The 23422-nt window shown below is 39.4% G+C and overlaps 1 protein-coding gene across 9 annotated transcripts in view; it reads right to left on the reverse strand.

Moving 5' to 3' along the window:
* Window positions 1–23422, reverse strand: part of LRCH3 (leucine rich repeats and calponin homology domain containing 3) — an 80820-nt gene that overhangs the window by 10128 nt on the left and 47270 nt on the right. For 2 of the 9 annotated variants that reach the window (XM_075202393.1, XM_075202390.1), the window contains exons 7-21: window positions 22327–22420; window positions 21344–21464; window positions 21116–21255; window positions 20806–20882; window positions 13229–13315; window positions 12286–12337; window positions 11951–12076; window positions 11463–11507; window positions 10060–10113; window positions 5919–5999; window positions 5315–5366; window positions 4645–4746; window positions 3387–3493; window positions 2455–2592; window positions 2283–2360 (exon numbers count right to left, since the gene is read on the reverse strand). In XM_075202393.1, coding sequence (XP_075058494.1) covers window positions 2283–2360; window positions 2455–2592; window positions 3387–3493; window positions 4645–4746; window positions 5315–5366; window positions 5919–5999; window positions 10060–10113; window positions 11463–11507; window positions 11951–12076; window positions 12286–12337; window positions 13229–13315; window positions 20806–20882; window positions 21116–21255; window positions 21344–21464; window positions 22327–22420 — 1354 coding nt within the window. The remainder of the gene's footprint in view (window positions 1–2282; window positions 2361–2454; window positions 2593–3386; window positions 3494–4644; window positions 4747–5314; window positions 5367–5918; window positions 6000–10059; window positions 10114–11462; window positions 11508–11950; window positions 12077–12285; window positions 12338–13228; window positions 13316–20805; window positions 20883–21115; window positions 21256–21343; window positions 21465–22326; window positions 22421–23422) is intronic. The other 7 variants (XM_075202394.1, XM_075202391.1, XM_075202392.1 and 4 more) reach the window with 7 other exon arrangements.

Consider the following 23422-nt stretch of genomic DNA (forward strand, 5'->3'; position numbering starts at 1 on the left):
ATGGGAGCCCCACCGCACTCAGCACAAAGCGCCACCAGGTCCTGCTGTTCAATGGGTAATTTAACTTTACACTTGAAGTATAATATTTAGCACGAGGTGCTGCACCGTTATTGGACATTTTAAGGTAACGGAGAAGAGCAATAAAATGTAATACAGGCACTCACACAAGAAATAGATAGAAGATACTAACTAATCTATGACAAGAGTCAAAAGATAGTATCCCTGTTAAGGCTATATGTGAAAACAAGAGTATTTATGCAAGTAATATTCTATCTACTAATATATTTGCATGAATAAGTTTTCTACCACTTTCATACTGCCGCCCCGGCAATATCCCGGGTTGTTAACCCGGGATATTGCCGGGGCACATGGCAGTATAGATAAGAAGATTCCCGGGTCGGGCGGGTTCATACTGCACCTGCCCGACCCGGGTTTTAGAGAAAAAAAAGTGAAAAAAAAAAAAAAAAAGATTTTAATTACTAAAAAATACAAAACAAATGTTTACTTAACTTATTTTCAGCCAGCGGTGTCTCCGGTGCATTGCCGGCTGTCAGGGGGACCTCTGAGTACTAAAATTACGTCATTTCTAGTCCATTAGAAATTACGTCATTTTAGTACCCAGAGGTCCCCCTGACAGCCGGCAACGCAACGGAGACACCGCTGGCGGAAAATAAGTTAAGTAAACATTTGTTTTGTATTTTTTAGTAATTAAAATCTTTTTTTTTTTTTACTTTCCCATTTTCTTTTTTTACAGTATGAATGGTGAGACCCGGGAATTACACGGGTTGCACCATTCATACTGCTGGCGAGCGGGGTCCAACCCGGGAATTACCCCTCGCAAAATCCCGGGTCTAAGTCCCGGGATTTTATGGTTGGACTATTCATACTGCACCAAGACCCGGGTTTTTCAGCGTGCCTCTGCAAAAACCCGGGTTTTTGGTGCAGTATGAATGGGGTATAATACACCTGTATCTATATTATAGTGAGTATAGAAAATTATTTTGTTACTTAGCCTTCCCAGGGCTAAGCTGTCTGGAGCAGGAGAAGTCTATCAGCTTATCCCTCAGAAGGAGCCGATGTCTTCTCCCGGGGAGATCCAATTTTCCTCTGCAGGCAGGGGAGCTCTATTATCCTACCCCTCCCTGTCCTGCACCTGCTCCATTTAATAGGGCAACAATTATAAGGGCGATTTACTGCTTCTCTATAAGCAGTCATCACCGCTCAGTGCATCTCCTGGCCCATGCAGATGAAAACCAAGTCCCCCCCCCCATCTTTTCTGAGGAGGGGATTTGGAATAGTTCAACATGTCAGCCTCTGACGGCGTGGTTTACCAGTGCTCTCTGCCTTCATGGCAGCGCCGGTAACCTAGTAAATATCAGTGTCACAGCAGCTTATATAAACCGCCTGTCACACTGCATAGAAGCCACAACAAAAATAAAATTTTTCTCTGCTGTCAGTGAGAGCCGTCCGACTCTCTCTGTCAGCTGCTTCTTTAACTAACAAGTGTGCTCTGTAAGAAGTACAGAGCACACCTCTGCATAAAAATAAAATAAAACATTAAGTAAAGAAACTTCACTGCCTAGTTAAGTGAACCCAACTCCCTTGGGCACTCAACTAAAACTGAAGGCTACAGGGCGGTTGCAGAGGGGAGGGGTTTGTCAGCAGCATATATTAACAGAGTTAACTAGTTAAGTGCCAAACTCCTCCTCCCCTCACACAACCCCATGGTAGCAGTGTCCCCCAGATAGGATGAAAGAGAAATGGACCCTAGTGTGTGTGTGTATGATAGGGAATTTAAACGGTAAGATACAATGGGGCAGGAACTGTTGAGTGATTTCACAGAGTAGCAGTGGCCTCATCCTCTGCCATAATGTAAGGTGTTTTGAGTCCTATTAGTAGATGCTATATAAAAAAGTGAATTATTATTAGAAGTATCTAGACAGATTCTATAATGTGTACTATGTTACAGGATAAACGGAGGACATAGTAAGCTATTTCAGGGAGAAAAGCTACATACATTTCTGGGGAGCCAATACAAAAAACAAAAAAAGAGAGCAAGAAGAGGGATTGTATTGGGAGAACTGAATTCAGAAAATGAGAGGGAAAAAAAGGCAGATACAGAATCTGAAAAGAGGGTTGAGGGGATACCTACCATATGTATTACGTATTTAACCTCTATGAAAGGGCCAGTGCAGCTAAACAATAAAACTGCAAAGTACTGAAGTAACATGAAAAGGTGGATCGTCACACACCTGAAAGACATACTGTTCAGCACTTCTTACCTGGGGTACACCAATTTTCTTGCAGGCTTCCAGAAAGTTTTCCACGTTTCTCCTGCATTTTGCCATTGTGAGCTTGGGCTATTGAAGAAAGGCAGTAATTGTAATTGGTGAGAAATCTCCAAATGTCATTGCCTGCTTCAAGTACATAGAATATACAACACTAAATACTTACAACAGCTGGTGAGGGAACATGTATACTCGACACTGATCTTGGCCGAACATGATTGGCTAAATGACACAAAACCACACCATCTGTAAGAGCTGCTCCCAGGTCATTGGGGAGTGACACCTTTAACCGCGACTCTATGTTCTAAGTGGAAAAAGAAATTTATTATTCATATTTTTAAATAAGTGGAGTTTTTGTCAAATTGAAAGCTGTGTTACAATCCAACAATGTAAAATACAACCTATTTGCTAAGAATTACATCAACAAGATACTTCATGAACCAAATTTCCAAGGCAATGAATGGATACGTTGCATTCTCTTAAGTAATGGCTCAGCCTACAAAATAGATGTCTCTAATGTAGGCAACAGGTTAACTTTAAAGATGTTCACAAAGTAAAAAGAGGGTTCCAGAGTAACAGTACTTCACCTCCTGCACAAGTAGCCAATCACAAACCCATTCCATTTTACTATAAATATAATACCTCAAAAGTTCCCATTACTTGGTCATTGGTCTTACTGCAGGAACCCCTGTTCAGCTATTCAGCACGTTTTACCTTTTACCATTTTAATAAACCAGAGGAACATCTATTATTTACTTTGTTCTCGTTATGTCTAATGCACAAACATTTAGATTTTTAGTGGTATTTAAAGCACAGCATACTGGCCATTTTGGTCTGCTAAGACAGGCCCCATAGCAATGTTCTATATGCTCTAGCATAGGTAATCAACACACATGGATGTACTATAGGCTCCGTGTGCAGAACCTTGGAAACAGAGCCACTATGAAGACTGAATTACAGTAGAAAATTATGGTTTCAAAAAGGAAAAGAAGAAAAAAAAAAAAAGATATGAAAGACAACTCTTTGTAGAACCAAGAATATTTAATCAATAGCATGCAAAAGCTGGAAATTCAAAGTGCATGAGGGCTAGATGCAAACCTTTCTGAGCTGCTCTGTAACTTCTAGCTCTTCATGCCGAATTTTAGAGCTATGTTCTGTTCTGGAGTTTGCACAATCAGCTGAAGTGGTGAGAGGAGGTGTGTTACCTGTTAAGAAATATATTTAAGAAACAGTATGGATATGAAAATACATTATTGCAGGTACTGTTCCTAGCTGGATAGTGTATGGGCCATAAAACTCAACATTAAAATACAGAAACTTTTTCTTTTTTGTTAATATAAAAACTGCCTTATAAGAAACCACTGTTTAAAACAGTTAAGAAATAAAACACTAATATAATTCCAGGATCAATCAAGGTCTAGGATTAGGTACGGACATACATAAGGCAGACCATATAAAATGTACCCCCAAAAGTTCAAATAGTTACCGAGGAGCCACTATAAATAGAATGGGCATAGGAGTAGTTAGATACATCATCAAAAGGCTGAAAGCCTGCTTAAAAGCATAAAAGCCTAGAAACACTCTCTGATGCGGATGCAAAATAACACAAAAGCGAATGCTTGTATGTACAGGTTAAGTCAATTGTGACGTTTCTTGCAATGTTCAATTGTTAATGGTCACTAAAATATAATGCAAGTTTATGTTCATTTAGAACCTGTAAAAGCAAAATAGTATATTATACTGAATTGCAAATTTAAATGTTAATCAGTGAGTCTCAAAGACTCACCAAAATAAGATCAATATATCTATGCTTTGACAAGCGTTGTTTTGACGCCTGCATGTACTTGGCCTAAAAAGAGGATATTTTCCATTTGCTACATGAGAACTAAAGCCTATACACAACTATAGAGGAATTATCACAGGTCTGACAGGTCCTCTGAATGAGATGGCAGCTGTATTGAGTCATTGCATTCTGTCAAATATATGGAGGCTGCCTTTGTGTTACAGCTAGAACTTATTACCCTCAATTTCAATCAAAAGGAATAGGAAAACTCCAGTCACATTTCATCTTGTAAAGAAAGCAGTACTACCGGAAGAAAAAAAAGTAGTCGTGTCAATTACATGTAACAGATTTCTGTTTCTGAGATGGTTTGTAAATAGTGCAATAACATAAAGGCAAATGAAATGGTGCAATGCCTGTGGCATGGGTACAGCTGGAGATAGTTGCATGTACACGTGTGCAAGAGAACATGCTGAACTGCTTATGTTGAAAGTAACCGATTTAGTGTTTCCTTTAAAAAACAAAAACACAGATTACATCCACATCCGAGGCTGTGACATGGGATCTGCCACTTACTTCTCTTCACTTCTTCTCGAACTGCTGCTCTGAACAAGAAACTTTCAGGCCGCTGAGGGGAGCTTCGGTATGAGGAGGCAGAGGCTGGCGAGGACAAATGTACTGAAAGAGAGAGATGCAGGCACATTTTGTAAAACAAAGTCATAAAAGTCCAAATGAAAATATCTAGGTCCGGGTGAGGGGGGTTTTCAGATCATTTGAGTTGTATAATTGATTTAACCAATATTTAAGCCAACACAAAGTGAAAGTACTTGTGAGAAACATTTACATGTGTTACACACTTGTCACTATCTGGCCACAAGAGGTACACATTTTCTACACCTAGTAACAACGCTGAGATCTGCTTTCTGGAGCTTGATTCGAGTGCTGCACGTGATCCACCACCACCGACAGTAAAAGGTCCTAAGGTTGGCTCTATAACCAAATGCACTAATTATATGTTAAACTGAGGAATTCGCATTAATTGGAGACCTTAAAATGTAGGATCCCTGCAAGGTGTAGGCAAGAACCAGATCAGATCTCTGCACATCAGCACTATAAGGTGCAGAGTAATTTAGACAAAATCTAGAATTAGCATTCTTTCTAGATTAACAAGTCAATCAAAACTGTGAAAAATGTTGTGGCAGAAAAACCCGTTCAGCACTAATATATAACACCAATATATACTTACTTGTTTGAGAGGTGGGTGATACAGGAGTAGTCAATGATGATCGCTCATCACTCTGCAAATAAAGCACAATCAAACCTAAAATTAGACATGTGGCTCACATGTAACAAGTAACAGCCCAAACCGAAATAAACTGAAACTGTAAACTGAAATAGTAAAAAAACAAAACAAAAACACCTGTTGTATCAGATACTAATATTGTTCCCCGTATAATTTAAGTATAAAGTATAAGCACACAATAATGGAGCAGTTATTGTTATATTACAGGTCACTATGTAAATAAACAACACAAATGAAATGTGATCTCTGCTGCCTACGTGAAGTGCAACTGCTATTAATGCTTGTTTATATCCACTAGCATTTTTATAATGCACAGACACTCATTCATGACCAGGTTTTACTTTAACTGAAAACAAGAATATATATATATATATATATATATATATATATATATATATATATATATATATATATATATATATATATATATATATATATGCAAAGGTTCTAATGACTATAGACACTGAATACAATCATGTGGAAATCAGGATAGTCAGAAATAAAAAAACAAAATAGCCCAACTAAGATGCCAGCATTCTATATTCACCTGTATGTGGCTTCCTGGTCTCCTTTTAATGGTATTGGTGTTATAATCAACCTCAAAGACAAAATGCGGCTCAAAGCCATTCTGCCAGCATCAGGAGGAAGGGGAGACAGAAGAGAAGGAAAGATGGAAATAGTGCAGCTAAGGTTGCAGGGTAGCTATCCAAAAAAAGAGGGAAAGGAAGAAAACAGAAAAGAAAAACCCAAAAAAAAAACCACAAACCCCCTATCCAAAACATATCGTTCTCAGGATATACAGTTGCTCTTGCTTTACAACTGCATTATACGTCTGCAGCCACGTGCATGCAAAGGTTTTCCAGTGCTAAAAGCTAAAAACACGGCACAATGATGCATCATAAAACCCAAAAAGAAGCAACATATCTTGCAACTTATGATAGTTAAACTAACACAACTGTACAGTGTAAAAGCACATTGCGGTAACCTTGTGTAAATGCAAATGAAGAGACAGCATAATGCACTTACTGTCATTAGGTAAAGAGTACAAATAAAATGCAAACATCTATAGAGACAATTAACTGTACTGCATACTCGGTCTATGCCATTGCACGTAAACGGTTTACCATCTGAATTAGACTGACTTACAATGTGGGTTTGCTGTTCCATTTTACAACAATTGCACATTTATTAAAAAATAAATAAATAAATAAGATTTACAAAAAGTGACCTAGAAGCTGTTAACATTTAGAGCACGGTTCTCCCAGATACAAAGACACTGCAATTACTGGTCTTCCAGCAACAAGTGTACATACCTTGTGAAGTATTAATTTATCATTGCCCATTTCAAAATACATGGATAACGTTTTGGATCTGTACAACCAGTCAGTGTGGACTGAAGTTAAATGAACCAGACCAGGGAGCTCTCTTATACTTGTCTTGTTTTAAATGTTTAATTAGGCCAAATGCTGCATTGATAATATGATTCTGGAAGCGGGAAGAGATGCCTATGAACTAGCAATCAGTGACTGTGCATTCTTCACGTCATACATGGTGGACGTGAACGATAAAGAAAAAAGTCGTCTTTTTAAAAGGCATTTCTGTGTTGTGCTACGTGAAGGCTGTACTTTTCTAAAAAGGAATTGATGATCCTATCATCTTGTAATTCTCCTTAAATTACTAGATGAAAAACGGAACACATCATGCGTAAATTAAGTCATAATATGTGCACCAACTCTAAATTTTGTATATATTGTCACACGACTGCTAATTTTCCATGAAGTCTACAGTTTGGGAAGCTCTCAGTGCCTTTCTGTCTATCTGGGTGACATGTGTCTACTGCAATTCCAACAAGGAAAATGAGAGCTACAAAAATTCTAATGGCCCAATAAAGGGAACATACAATCCAAAATAAAATGAGTTCCATACAAATCCAAAAACAAAATAATAATCTTGATGTGTTTGGTGTGATACTAAAACGATTTGCATAAAGGAACAGGATCTCTAGTACACAATGTTACTGCCATCGAAATGTGTTGGATAACCCAACAATTTTTTTTTAAACTAAACTACATTCTGTAGTTCCAGTATATGGGGGGGGTTTCATATATCTAAAGCAATACAAGCTACCAATGTATATTACACACTAGTGTGATCACTTACAGCTCACTAGAGAAAAATAATAGATGTGTTATGAAGCACTGAACTAGAGATGTAAAACTGAACCTACACTCTGGTCAATGTATATCAGCAGCCTACATATACCTACAATACGACCATTCAGTGATGTGATTCCAATGTACTTCAGTATTAGCAGTAAGACATTAAATTAGGTTTGTCCTAATCAATTCTATGCAAAACAAAATGTACACCCAACAAGGAGATGTGTGTAACATGGTAATGATACATAAGAATGAAGAATATGCAAGGGCCATGAAATGATGCATGCGTTTAGATTCTATCTACTCCTTACACAGGACACCATTTGTGACACAGAAAATATAAGATACAAACCATGCATGCAGTGCTGAAAGTACAGGGAAACAATCATTTTTTTCTACATAAACCTTAACTACATGTTACGATCTTGTATGTAAAGTGTTACAGCAAACAAGAGTAACCGTTTGAAGAGGTTTCCTTGCTTTATCATCTTGGTTCTGCAGGGAAACGTGTAAAAACTGGGCTCCTGTGTTCTACCTGCACCTTGCTGTGTGGAAACCTACACAGCAAGGTGCAATTACAACTACAATTCATCAGCATTATACAGTACTAGAAGTATTGTCCAATACATGAGTAGGGGGTGGGCAGAAGAATTGCAGGTCACGCTGCATAAGGCTGCATCCAGCTTCTACAGCGAGATGCGGCTGGTGCTAGTACTGGTATTTGCTATATACTATCCATTGTTATGCCATTTTATACTAGTATGAAACATTAACTGCTAGGAATTAAATAATTGTCATTTCTAAGAATATTCAATGTCCACAAGATGCTGACAGTAGCACATTTTCATCAACCTGAGTGAAGTCTCTTCATTTGTTAGGTTTTCATTATCCACTTGCAAGGAACAGATTCATAGAAGAACCATTTCAGGACAAATAAATGTACTAGACTTTGAAGGGACATCTAATGAGACTATTAAATACTGTATTTTAAATTACAGTGCTCCTCTTACATCGACAACTATAAAAATAGACCAAAATCGCACTACTGTGAGGGTGACACTATATAAAAGGGTGACAAATAAAAAAAATAAAAAAAATTCGGTATGATATTGACAGTGTATATTTGTTAAGAAAACAAATTGGACAAATTAAAGTAAATTAACTAGTGTCCAATAAGAGCATTAAGGCAAGTTCAGAAGTTACATCCCATTATTGTTAACCCTCTAAATTGCTGGATGAAACAGAAACCATTTCAGCATTTGTGCTTAAACGTTGAAAGGGTTAAACTAAATTAAAGCTACATGCAGACAGGCAAGCAGATTTAAATATCAAGTAGATTTTTTTATAATGAATATCTATATACACACACAATTAAAACTAAATCACCCAGTCTACTGATATACCAGAATTATGCCATTACCATATCACCAAAGTACATTAAAGGTGCAATCCACTGTACAATAAAATGGCATGGTTCTTTAACACAAAATCACACATACTGACTAACTAAGAGGACACATGATTCACAGATTGCCTAGTCATGCCATTGCCATGACATCCACAGTCACATTACTTACATTAATGTGTTGTGAGCAGAGAGACTTGGAACATCCATAGCACTAATCCCAGCCTCCCACCTCCCTCTGTCAGCACAACTACTGAGCTTGATGACCGACTGCCTCAGACTGAGGTTAGGTTAAACTCTTATGGGAACAGACACAAATCAAAATGTTTCCAGAACAGGTAAACACGTTTGCACTGGCAGCCATATAAATGTTCCCCAAAGAACAAACTTTCTAGCAGAATACTGAACTATAGGAGAAGCTCTTAGATCATTAGCTTCATGTTAAAAAGGTACAACAATTGTTAAAGAAAACAACCTTCCCCACACAAAAAAAAAATCTATATGGAATTGCACCTTTAATCAGGATATAAAGAACTTTCACTTTGCTAGGCTGGTGTCACACAAGCTTTTCAATAGCTTTTTGTCCCTCAGGAAAGCTCATATTTTTCCTTTTTAAATGGTTTTAGTTATATGAAGATTTGCTTTTATTTTTAAAGATGGCCTTAAGTGTATTTCATTCTCTGCCATCCCGTAAACCGCTGTGTACAGTGTTTAGGAGCATATGAAGAAAGCAGAAGCAAACAAGTACTTGATTACTATGTCATTCCTTCTGCGCCTGTCAATTGTAATTAAACTGGTGCAGTGCTGTAATAGGCTAAAAAGCTTGGGGATTTTTTATTTTTCACATCAATGGCAAACCGTACTTGGGAAAACAGTTCAAATATCATGAAGAGCTTTTCACACTGCATTTTCCAAGCAAGAACAAAACATTGTGAAATAATGAAGAGGGTTTTTCAGTGAATGTTTCTGTACTGCGATCGCTGTGGTGACACAAGCCTTGCAGTTAGTATTGGAAATCAACCATCAGTCGTGGCTTATGCTTTTCACATGCACTTTCTACAATTTATTCCAAGTGGAATCGTGTCATGCTGAAGGTGGCAGATCATTTCGTGCAAGCGTCTTACCACTAAGAGGGCACTATCATCTGTGTGCTGAGAGCGTCTGGATGGAAGGGAACACTGAGGTGGAGGTAGGGAGAGATGGAGCAATGTCAGAAACACACACAAAAGGTATTGAAAAATTAAATAAAATAAAAAGGGTAAATGCAAACGCTCAGATACCAGATGGTGACACACATGAAGGGAGACAGATCTATTAATGAAAATGGGTGGGAAACAGAATGACAAAGAAATAAAAAGATACATTTCCTATGAAAACTGAAAATAAACAATCTACAATAACAAAAGGATTATACTGGTTAGCAGCGATATCTACAAGTCGCATTCTACAGCCTTTCTTGTACCACAACTTTGATATCTGCCGTATTAACACTTCGAGCACTTGACAAACATTTGTAAAGTATATGTTTACCTAGAGAAATAAAAGTCATAAGTTAATACATAATGACACTAACTTTAAGGTGTTTAATTTAATTGTAGGGGGCAAATAAAAGTACTTGTTAAATAGAATCCCGGGTGTATTGAGAAGGGAAAATGCAAGAGCAATATGTAACCAGCTCTACTGCAGCCACAGATCCAGTCAAGCAACAGGAACAACATTTTAATAGTTCTCAGTACATGCACTGGTGCAGGACTGAGTAAAGATGTCAAGGGGACACAGTCTGAGTCATATGATCTGTATATAATAAGTCAAGCAAGCAAAAATATGCTGGTCACTGTTAAGTATGATAATATGTTACCTGCAAATATGCATAGTCCCACCGCTAAACATCGAGTGCGGTGCAAACATTTTTCATTACAAAATGTCTGGCTCTTTAAATTTGTCCAGACGCCCCCTTAGAGGCATTAAGGCCTCAAATCGCCCTTTACTCCCAAAAGTAAACAAAACAGTTTCACAGTCTCTGCTAACAGCTGTAGTAGCATTTTAAGACATGTTAAACAAAGTCTTCTAACAGGATTCATGTATAGATTTCTCCCACAAGAGAATAGGGAAATAAAGGGTTACATCAAAAGAAATGGCAATCAACATTGAGTGAAATGAACAGTTCCTGGTTTATTTCAAGCCATTAGTAAAATGGAAATTCATCAAACTATTTCACAATCGACTTTAAAGGGACAATCGAAAAAGGTAAAATTTAAATGTAAGATCAAATATAACCATTATAAGTCTATACTTTATTTTATATCTTTAGTTTGTGCAGATAGAAATCCCAATTTATAAGATAATGCAAATACACTTAACTTTCAGTATCTCTAAACATGATTATTTATTTTGATTTAAATTAACTGATCAACGAATAAATTAAACGATCAGACTAACCCTTAAATTATATAGACTAGACAGTCATATTTCAGCTAGTTTAGGGCGATGGTTTGAAAAATTCAGAAAATTTAGCAAAATGCCTTACCTCATTGTCCAATGGGCTCTGCTTCTCTGGACTTAATGCCTTTTGCTGAAGGAAAAAAAAACTAATTTACCAAACTAAATACAACTAAAGTTTGTAAGTGCTACTTGTATGTACAGTGCTGAAAATGCATGACACAACAAACGTACTATACTTTAAGATGAGCAATGATCTGATGACTGGCTATACTGACACCACAAGACACTCAGAATGTCTTTCACCAACATACCTGTGACATAGAAGTATTACCATTTTCTTTAAAAGCAAATGAAATGTGCGACAGATCTAGTTAGTTGGTTTAGAATTAGTGGTTAGTGCAACATGTGGCTGGGAGAGGGGGAGGCAGACTTCAATGTTCAAAGTTGAAAGACATGTGGTACTAAACAGTAAATGTAATACATGCTCATTCCGCTAGAAAGAGGCAAACTACTCCACTTTCCTCACAATCCTACTTGCCATGCACCCATGCAGTGTACATAATCAAAACTTACTTTTAAATAAGAGTCTGTGTGTGTTAACCTGCCCCTCATCCTCTCCTCATACTGCTGAGCCGCCAGCTGTGCCTCCCTCCTGGTGCTTTCTAACAAGTCCCCCCTACGCTGTACGTCTGTATCCGCCTATGAGAACAGGGTAAGGCCGCAATGTTAGGGCAAAATGGAAAACTTATGGGTTTTTCAATAGCTGTTAAGAGTAAAATGCAGACATTAAGGCAATGAGAAGCACATTTGTAAAGTACAATTTAGTAAGCGGATAATCCAGAGGCTATAAGTCAATCTGCCACAGAGCATGTTCTTTCACGTGCTTTTGTAACATACTTAGATATTACCTGGTTGGGACTGTTGGTTATGGAGATAAGAGACGTAGAATCCAATTGGGACCTAAATAAAAGAAAAGATATGGTCAGAAAAACATCTTTATCCTTAGTGGCTCCAAGTAGTAAATCTCTATGGACCCTGGCCCTAACTTCAATTGCAAATGATAAAAGTTAATGGGTGCTGAAATTGTGTAGTGTTGTGTCTATAGTTTGTAACTTTACTCTTTAAAAAAAAAACAACAAAAAAAAAACCTTGCTGCAATCCCAACTTTGCAGTGTGCATCTTCTTATTGGACTGCACAGTTACACAATCTGGCTTTTTACCAGGGCTGTGAGAGGAATGATGGGGCACCCCCAGGACTTACGTGAGTGAAGCGGTGCGTATGGCAAATTTTTCCACCTTCCCCGATATTGGAGTTTTAAGATGACGTTGACCAGAACAAGCTTTAGAAAGAGTATGTCACAAATGTTTGGATATGCAAATTACATGTAACTTGTTAATACTGTGCAGGTAGCAGTATTTTGCTCACCAGTCTATTAAAAGGTCCACTAAAGAATAAATGAACCAATCAGGCAAATTATTCTCATTCTTCTTTTTTAAACCAGAAGAGAGTACAGAAAGAAGGGCCAAGACAATGCAAGACTTCTATAATGAAGTTCTGCAGCATTTTAACAACTTCACGTATGCATGCATGCATCTATGCAAAACTCACGTAATGTTCACCACTGATTTAAAAGCTTAGAGTGGTGAGTATTTTTAAACCGATCAACCAAAGGTAGGCCACATTGTAACTATAAGGTAACAGTGTTACTTAAGTAATGCACAATGGAGAGGAAGCAGGTATACCTGATTTTCAGGACAGAATTGTAAAGAAAGGGGAAAGGGAAATGATACATTTAGTGGTCATTTAAAAGTTTCCTATGAGCAGAAAGCAATCTATGTTTATATTGTTACCTCTCAGTTGGTCTACGAGGCGATGGCTGCCTTTGCTTATTATGTATTAGGCTCAAAGATTCTGGTCTTCTTAATTCTTCTGGGGCTCTGCAGAAAAAATAAAGTCAGCCATTTTAAAGTAAAATATGACTTCATGGGAATTGACTACTTCGCCCCTATTAAAAATTTTTGTTAAATGATCAATTAGTCTTATGAATGAATTAGTAATAGCATTGACAAATACAGGTAGTGGAAAATAAAATCAAACACCTGGGAAAAGGAGGGACACCAATCATACTGAAATCTAGGGCTTCAACACACGTGTAGCCTATGCATTAACTAAGCAAACATCTTAGCATGGTCAAGGTCATGAATAAAAATGCTGGACTGCTGAGGGGCCAAGGACATGGAACAGATATTGATTTCATAGACTTGATTGACAGAGGGGTTTCGCCTGGATATTGGCATTAAGTGCGGCTAGGCTTTTAACGTAGAGTTTGGGCAGGGTTTCTGGATATAGGGGGGAGTCTAGCACACTACCAAGAGCATTCTCGTGTAAAGGCTATATAGAAAGGTTGTACAGTGAATAGAAGACTTGATGGGTTGTACAGCTGTGGCCAAAAATATTGGCACCCTTGCAGTTTATACAATGCACCATTTCTTCCATAAATTTGTTGAAATTAAACATTTTTGGCCATCCACATACCTTTGGTTTGTAGTGGAATAAACCAAAAAGTTTTTTCAGCACAATAATCCTTAAATGAGCTGGATAAAATAATAGGCACTTTTAAGAAGTAGTTAGAAATAATTAGCTTTGAAACAGGTGATTTTCCTTCACTTAGGAACTGAACTCATCTGTGGTGAGTAGCAGGTGCCTGCAATATCAGAATTGATTCACTCCTTAAACAAGCTTGAATAGAGAAAAGGACTCATTCTCTGGTTATGTATCACTGTGTGTACTTCATTGAGCATGGAGAAAAGAAAGAAGGCTAGTGAATTGTCTTAGGAGAAAGCCAAACATGGCTATAAATCAGTCTCCAGAGACCTTTATGTTCCCATTTTAACAATATGTAACATTATTAGGTAGTTTAAGGCCGATTACACTGTAGCCAACCTACCTGGAAAGAGCAAACTTGCTCAAAAATTACAGAGCAGGATTGTTTGATGGAGGAAAAAGCACCTCAATCAACTGCAAAAATACATTCAAGCTGACCTTCAGACAAAAGGAACGACTCGCACAATCCATCTTAAACTTAATTAAATGGGGTTATAAGGTAGGAGGCCCAGAAGGGCCCCTACTGCAGAGAAAGACATAAGAAAGTCCTACTGGAGTTTTTCAGAACACAACAGGACAAGCTAAAATTTCTTGTAGAGAAAGTCCTGTGGACAGATGAGACCAAATTTGAGCTTTGTGGTAAAGCACATCATCCTTATGTTTACAGAAAACAAAAATTAAAAGAACACGTTCCCAAGTCAAACATGGAGGAGATTCAGGGATGTTTCGAAGTTTCTGTAGAGCATCTGATATTGGTTGCACATAAGCCTGACATCATGAAATCTGGATATTACCAGGCCATTTTGGAATGTAGCGTTGAACCCAGTGTGAGAAAGCTAGGTCTGTTGCCTGCCTCTCTGCCATCTCCTCCTGGATGTCCTCTAGATTCCTCAAACTTAATCTTGCTAAAACCGAACTTATTGTTTTTTCTCCCGCTCATTCCCCCTCCCCTTCTGACCTTTCTGATCTCTGTTCTCAACTCCTCTATTTCCCCTGTTCCTCAACTTCGCTGCCTCGGTGTCATCCTTGACTCCTCTCTCTCCTTTGCTCCTTACATTCTCTCTCTCGCCAAATCCTGCCGCTTCCAGCTGCGGAATATCGCACGCATTCGGCCCTTCCTCTCCCAAGATGCCACTAAGGCTCTTGTCCACGCTCTTATCTCCCGCTTGGACTACTGCAACCTCCTCCTTACCGGCCTCCCCCGCACTCATCTCGCTCCCCTTCGCTCTGTACTCAATGCAGCCGCTCGGCTCATTTTCCTTTCTCGCTGCTCCTCTTCTGTCTCCCCCCTATACCAATCCCTTCACTGGCTCCCCTTCCCCTACAGAATAGTGTTCAAGCTCCTCACACTTACTTTCAAGGCCCTCTCCAACTCCACTGCTCCCTACATCTCCAACCTTATTTCCATCCACGCTCCATCCCGCCCTGTGCGTTCGGCTAATGACCGTCGCCTCACCTCCCCTCTGGTTACCTCCTCCCATGCTCGCATCCAAGACTTCTCCCACGCTGCCCCCCTCCACTGGAACCAGCTCCCCCGCTCCATCAGAACATCCCTCAACTTGTCCAGCTTCAAACGGGCCTTAAAAACCCACCTCTTCCTCAAAGCCTTCCAGTCCCCCACCTAACCGACCTCCTTCCTGCCTCCCACCTACCGACCTCCCTATCCTGCCCTCCTCCTGCCTCCCTCGTCATTCTCCTCTCCCCCCTCTCCCTCTCTGCGTTCTCCCCCTTTCCTCCTCCTACCCTTGTGTCTCTGTCCGTCCTACCCTCCCCTTAGATTGTACGCTCCTTTGAGCAGGGCCTCCTCTCCTCCTGTTCTCCACCACCTTAACTCTGCTCTCCAGCTCCTTGTCTCCTCCGTGAGGTCCTCCTGCCCTTCTGCCCCTCTAGCTTCACCGCTGGGGGCTCTCACCTTTCATCTAGCTGCACTTTGAGCTTCTGAGTTACTGTGCTTTTTGTTAACTGTACCGTGCTGTCTCACCCTGTATCGTGTTTCTGTATGTCCCTGTACGGCGCTACGGACACCTAGTGGCGCCTTATAAATAAAAATTAATAATAATAATAATAATAATAATAATAACTAATGGGTCTTCAGCCAGGCCAATGACCCAAACAAAACACACTTCAAAAAGAACCCAGAATTTAGTTCAATGTAATACACTGGACTGTTCTAAAATGGTCTAAAGTTAAGATCTAAATTCCATAGAACACCTGTGGAGTTCAGGAGAAGGCACTCTTCAAATCAGGAAGAACTGGAGCAGTTTGCACAAGAAGTGTGGACCAAACTGCCAGTAGAGAAATGCATGGGTATATAAAAAAAGTTGATTGCAGTTATTTTGACCAAAGGCTGTGCTACAAAATATAATGTAGGGTATCAATAAGTTTGTCAATATCATTTATTTTCTTTTTATTTAAAAAGGATAAACAATATTAAATTCAGACTAAAAAAAAACCAAAAGGTTCTGTATAACAGAAAGAATTGTGAACACTAATTACTGTTGATAATTTCAACTAACGTTTATAGGAAATCATGACTTATTTGGTAACGTGTCAATATTTTTGCCCATGATTGTATGTGATTGAGGCCTGTCACATTTTAATAGAGTTGAGCTGTTTTTTTTTGTTTTTTTTAAACAGATATATTTTTTTATTGGTTTTTATGGATTTTTCAAAGGAGTACAAAGTGGGGATGGAACACAATAACATTGAAAGCATACAGAGTCAGAGCAGTGTCTACCTGACCATTTGCCGAATATAGCTAATTACCTACAAACGGATGTTCAATCACCGTTGTCATTAGTGGGCGAATTTGGGGAGCGCGACGGTGCTCCTTCCCCCTCGGTTACATAGATATGCCAAGTTCTCCACTTGACCAGCGGTGATGAAGTTGATGTAGAGTATGGGAACCCTAAGGTTTCCATTTCAAAGTTAAAGTTTATTTTGGATATCACTTTGGACAGGGGTGGAGGGAGAGATTGCTTCCATGCCTGAGCGATAACTGCTCTGGTCTCTATTAACACCTGGCCTGTCACATATCTATCCCAACATGGGAGGGCAGGAGGATAGTGTTGTAATAGAGCCAACTCTGGCGTGGTAGAGATCGAGTGTCCAAGGACTGAGCTTATCAATTGGAAAACTTTGTTCCACAACGGACGCAGCACAGGGCATGACCAAAAAATATGGAGAATGTCACCACGTTCTGAACAATTGCGCCAACATACTGGGGATACAGAGGGCCAAATTTTATGGCATTTATCTGGGGTGGCATACGATCTATTCAATAGTTTTACTAACATCTCCATATGATTAAGGCACGTACACATTTTAAAAGAGTTAACAAAGATATGTTCCCAGTCTTCTTCTGACAATTCTAAATGGAGGTCTGTTTCCCATTGGATCTGAGGTTTAGACTTAGGTACAGTGTTTTGGCACAATAGGGTATTATACCAGAGGGTAATACTGACTTTACTGTAACCTTTAGTTAGCGGGGAGTAATATCTGGCCAGGGGAGGGCCTATCACAAAGTTTCTTAACGACAAAGAAGTAAATAAATGCCTAAGTTGAAGGTATTTATAGAAGTCGTCTTTGGGCAGCGAATAAAGGGCAGTAAGACGCGAATAAGTAAGAACTTTACCAGTGTCCAACAAGTGTCCTAGAGTCTGAATACCCCTCTACTGGCCCATCCAGAGATTTAAATCTGCTATTTGTCTGCAACGACACACCCGTCGTGGGGCGTAAAATCCCCTCAGTGTCCCAGCACAGACGGTCCCACACAGCCAAGGTCTCCATTGTCCGGGCACCAATAAAAGGTCCGTCAGAGAGAACTCTGAGTTGCTCGAAATTTCCAGGTCCACCAGTGTTTCCCAACCCCTTGGAAGGTACCAATCCCGCACCTGGGACAAGATGCAAGCCTCGTAATATTTTGTCAAATGGGGAAGGGACAGTCCGCCTTGTCGTTTCCCTCTGGTCATGCACTGCATAGCAATACGTGGGGGTTTGGCCTTCCAAACATATGTTTTCATCAGAGTTCTCAATTTGGCTAGTATTCCCGGGGGAAGGCAGAACGGAAGCATACGGAACAAATACATTAATTTAGGGAGGAGCATCATCTTAAACGCTGAAATTCTGACTAACCAGGAGACCTCGAAGCACATCCACGACCCTATGAGCTTCAAGAATTGTTGATGTAGTAGAAAGAAATTATGAACTATAATTGAATCTAAATGAGGGATTATTGGGATCCAAAGAAAAGTAAGCTCAGTAGATTTCCAGGAGTAAATAAATTTGTCTTTTAAGGCCTGCAATCTTGCTGTTGGGACATTTATAGGGAGTACTTCTGACTTTGAAGTATTCAATTTATAAAGAGAAGCTCTACCAAACTGAAACAGTAGGTCATGTATTGCTGGCAGCGTGGTCTCCGGATTAGTCACAAATAGAAGTATGTTGTCAGCGAATAAGCACACTTTATGGGACGTCCCTCTCACATCTAGTCCTGTGCACCTTTGTTCAAGCCTTATTCGTTCCGCCAGGGGTTTTATAGCCATCAAATAGATAATGGGGGACAGGGGGCAACCCTGTCGGGTTCTGTTAGTAATTAAGAAGTTTAGGGAGAGAAACCCATCGCTAAACACCTGCGCGGATGGGTTTGAATACAGGGATAATATGGCATTCAAGAGGTTACTGGCAAAACCGAATATATGGAGAACACAAGTCATATAGGACCAGTGTAACCTATTGAACACCTTTTCAGCATCCAGAGTTAGCAATAGCATGTTCTCATCGTTTTTATGGCACTGTTCTATTAAGTGAAGGATACGTCTTGAATTGTCAGGGGCCTGTCTACCTGCCACAATTGAGCTGCTTTTGGTCAGAGTTTGTTGGGTAGAATGGCAACACATTTGTCCGCTTTATCAGAAAGGCTTGGTTGAAGTTTCCTAGGAGTCACAGCAGCATTTTATCAGAGCAGAGCATTAGGTTGTCCCTTATGGAAGTCAACTTGTGTGAGGAGCTACTATCGTTTCCAGATAGGATATTTCCATTTACTGGAATCAGCTCCAGTCAACCTGAATACAAAAATTCCCACTAAGCCAATGACGTCTTGCTTTCTATTTCCAACCTCCAATTGTCTCTCCCAAACCTTAGTAAAAGGCTAGATGCTTATAGTTCTCTATCAGGCTACAAAGTTAAACCAGGAAAAACTGAAGTGCTAGAATTTTATATACCTGGCACCACAAAATTCACCAGAGCCGAACCTCTCCTATAAATGACTACGCATAAGCTTAAATACCTGGTGACACCACCATCAACTATCAAGTTAACTATCCCACCCTATTACCTAAGGTTAGATCAGACTTCAACTCCTGGAACAAACTGATCTCCTGTATTGCCTGGGTCAACTCTGCTAAAATGAAAGTCTTACCAGACACCTCGTTATTCAGACATTGCCGTCTGAGTCTCACCCAGTGCTTTCAAATTATACCAATATTATAGGTGTTATAGGTGGCTTCTTTATCATGACTGGAAGGTGCCCATGGATAAAACTTGGTTCACGCAAGAAGTAGTCTAGGCATCCCAGACTTTAAAATATATTATCTAGCAGCACAACTCGCTCATTGTGTGAAATGGAATGCTCCACCCTCTGCCAAAGAGCCAGACAAATTTGCCTTTGGAACACAATAACCACTTTTTCTGTCCCTGGCTGGCAGGCAGGGTTGAATTCCTCACTAATGTAGCAATGCTCTCACACCTTCCACCATTTTCGAAGCTTCAGGAGAAATTTTCCCTTCCTCGTAAGCATTTAAAAAATATCTGTACTGCAGATATTGCTATCAAAGAGCCAAACCAATTTTACACAACAGAAATTTAACAAATAAAACCCTTTTGCCTTTGTCGCGCTTCCTCTAAAGGCTTGATGCACATGATCTATATTGAACTTGCAGTCTCTTTCCTCGCAACAAAAAACCCCCATTAACTACACTTGAAGGACAACTTAGCCGGGTAACTATATGAGGAGGAATGGGCAGACAATTAAGAGAGCACTGTCAGTAGTTCTGTTTTTGATGAAATAACATCTGGAATAGATTAGATGTTTAGTTAAAAACTCAGCCGAACCATTCTGTAAATTATGAGAGAATTGGGTCAAGCATCACAATTTGAGACTGACCTTCCTAGCATAGTAGCAAATAAACTTGCACCTTGTTTTTTCTTAAAAACTGGGACAGACATTTAGACACGTAGTAACAAAAACATGAATACACAACCACAGATGAGCAGATACACGAACAGACGTACATAGATCTACTCATGATAGATCTATGCAAAGCCGGTAAGATACACACAGCTGCAGATAAAACATTTTTTGCTTCACAAATATTAACTTTCATTAAAAAAATACAGCAATTCCAAAAGGCAAAGTCACTTTTACCAGTTATACAAAATAGATTGCTGTTGGCAAAGGTATATGCCAATATCTCTTCCTGGCCAGGTTATACTGACTAGGAAAGCTCTATAATTAGCCACCACTGTTTTCATTAGAGCAAATTTAAGCTGCACTTACCTCCTATGCACAGTGTGCATTAATTTTGTAAGCTGAACCACTATGCAGCCTCAAAACAGCAAGACCTCAAAATAGCTTTTCCCGGTGTATAGGTGAACGGTCCATTAAAAGAAAATACTGCACTGCACATTGTTTATGCTGCCAGTAAAACACCGGCTCACACTATTATTAGAGTGAAAGTGGTGATTGTAAATGAGCGAGTTCTGTGGAACAGTTTCCAGGCTGAGATTTATAATACACACTCAGGGAGGGCTATAGGAGGCTGACCTGCTTTGGTATAAATGTCTTCTTCCCTCCTCGGACCTTTGTTGTTCTCTGGCTGGTGTTTGTTTCAAAGGCGAGTTCTACCAAAATAAGACACAGTAAGTGAGAGAGCACAAAACACGGCTACAGGATATTCATATCAGGCACAGCGATTGTTGCACTATAGTTCTGTGCTGTTATGGCTACTAGCAAAATAGTTGTAACTAACAAGCATTTCTATTCAGAACCAACTGAGTCAACCTTGTATTTAATGACAGCAACATCTTGTTCACAGAACAGCTTACCTACAAAATCCAAAAATCATTACTATTACCTCATGTGACACCCGTCGTTCCTCTATATACGCCATGAACTGTGAGCTCAGGCTGTCCCCCCTGGAATGCCTCACATCCTCCTCTTCCTCCTCTGTAGCATAACTATCTATATAGTCAATTTGCTCCAAGTCATGTTCCACTGTGAGAGGGGAAATCAACATGACTACACTGGACCATGGTAGGATTGTCAAGCTCAACACTGGTCTGACCACTCTCCAAGCACTTACCTCCCCCGTTTGCAATAAGTGAACTGCCCCGACAGTCTTGGTGCTGTTGGTCTCTTCGCAGCCTCTGCTCTTTACCTGCATCAATTGTCCGAAGAGGGAGGTCTGTAAATTCATCTGTGGGCTACAGTGAAGAAGAAACCACTTAAAAGCAGTCATGTATATAATAGGAAATATCTTTGTAGTGGTATCTTCACTATATAAAACAGATATTTTACACATTCTTATAAACAACCTAAAATACACATTTTGAAGGAATGGTCAAGCCTGCGTTACCAAAACATAGCTTATGATAGCATGCAATAAATAGGCCTATCATGCTTGAAGATTTTAGCTGTCACTAGCCAAAAGTAACTGTTTCCATATTGTATACTAAGAATAAAAGCATTCCATTGCAAATCTGCAGCAATAATATGCCTTTACCCACAAACATTTTTTTTTTGCTTAAATTATATAAAGTACTGGAAAATTCATATGCTTGATTTTCAATGTTAAGTCTGCTCATATTCTGTACAGACATGACAAAGGATGGTTTCTCCCCCTTGCCACCTTGATTTTGTGTTGCATTCGGACCAGACCATAGCAGTATTGTTAGGTCACCACTCAAAGATCGATTATAATAAATCAGTCTTACAACTTTGGGCAAAGATAATTGGATTCAAGTCAAGCTAAGCTCTATATACATATTTAGTACCACTTTTCTAGAACTTAGTTGTGCAGCAGATTACTAAATATTTATCTTAATATATATAAAAAATAAAAAGGGCTAGAATAGCCTTGTGAGTAGTGTAGAAAGATCATGTGGCTCAGTCTGTCTCATTAAAAATTTGTTGGGAAGTGCAACACTTGTTGATTGATGCTTCTCTTGCAGGTACATATGGGCCATTTACAATTATATAGTAACATAATACATAAAAAAACGAAAGCTGATACTTTAACTGTATAGGAGACATTTTTGCGAGCATTAAAAACAAAGAAAATCTTACCTCATTCCCAGACCATCTCTTGTCTCCGCTGTCCACACTGTTAAAACCAGAGTCCAGAGCACCATAAGTACGACCAGGATACACATCATCATGACTATATGGGATGACAGTTTTAGATTTTAAATATGTCAATCAAATGTATCATTGTTTATTTATACAACTCCATAAAATATACACTATTCAGCTATGTAAAATAATGTTCCGTGTTCTCCCCAGCACCTATTTCCCATGTGCTCCAGCCGGCTGTTATTTGCCACCCGGCTCTTCTTATTATAATAGAATAAATCATTGTTTCTCCTATTAGAACAGGCACTATGTGATCACTACAGCCAGCAGTGTGTTAGACCACTGTCCACCAGTCTGAGCAGTCCTAGCAGGTGTGGGCAATAACCTCCAAAATGTTTCAATATTATTGCAAAGAATTACAACTGCCCCACCTGCCTACTTCTTAATGTCATCTGCCTGGCAAAATTTTCCAGGGAGAACACTGGAGTTATTAGCTAAAGAAGTAACCCAGTCACTGACATTTCCAGGCTCACTGCAGAGTCCTCAATATCAGGCTTACTGCCCAGAATGGCTCATTGTACAGTCATCTCCCCTCCAATTTGACTTGCAGCACAGAATCACAACATCCATTTCCAGTGTTATTACAGATACGCTGATTCGCAATATTATATGGACCCCACATAACCCAGAAGTGGCTACACTGCTGTTATGGAGTGTTTGGAATACCTTCCTTTGTGCTCACTGGGTACTCTATGTGATTCCCTGGAGCTATCTGCCAGTGAATTCAGGAAGGTCACTAAAGGTGGTCTCAGGAAAGGGGGAGGAGGAATTGCAGTAATTCATCTGCCACACCTATACAATAGTATCCCCTATATACCCTGTAAATGACACACTAGGATAGCAGTGTGTGTGTTTTTTCATTTCCATATTCAAAAAGAATATAGTGTGAAGAGACAGTCTCAAAGAGGACTTTTCTGCAAATGAGGACAGAAAACTTAGTTATCACAAGTTAATGCTTTTAGTAGCATGGTAGGGTCAATATGAACCTGCTATAGTAATATCAGGGCAATCCTCTTTAGCAGAGCTATCT

Source organism: Mixophyes fleayi, chromosome 3 (assembly GCF_038048845.1).
Source record: "Mixophyes fleayi isolate aMixFle1 chromosome 3, aMixFle1.hap1, whole genome shotgun sequence".
Lineage (NCBI taxonomy): Eukaryota > Metazoa > Chordata > Amphibia > Anura > Limnodynastidae > Mixophyes > Mixophyes fleayi.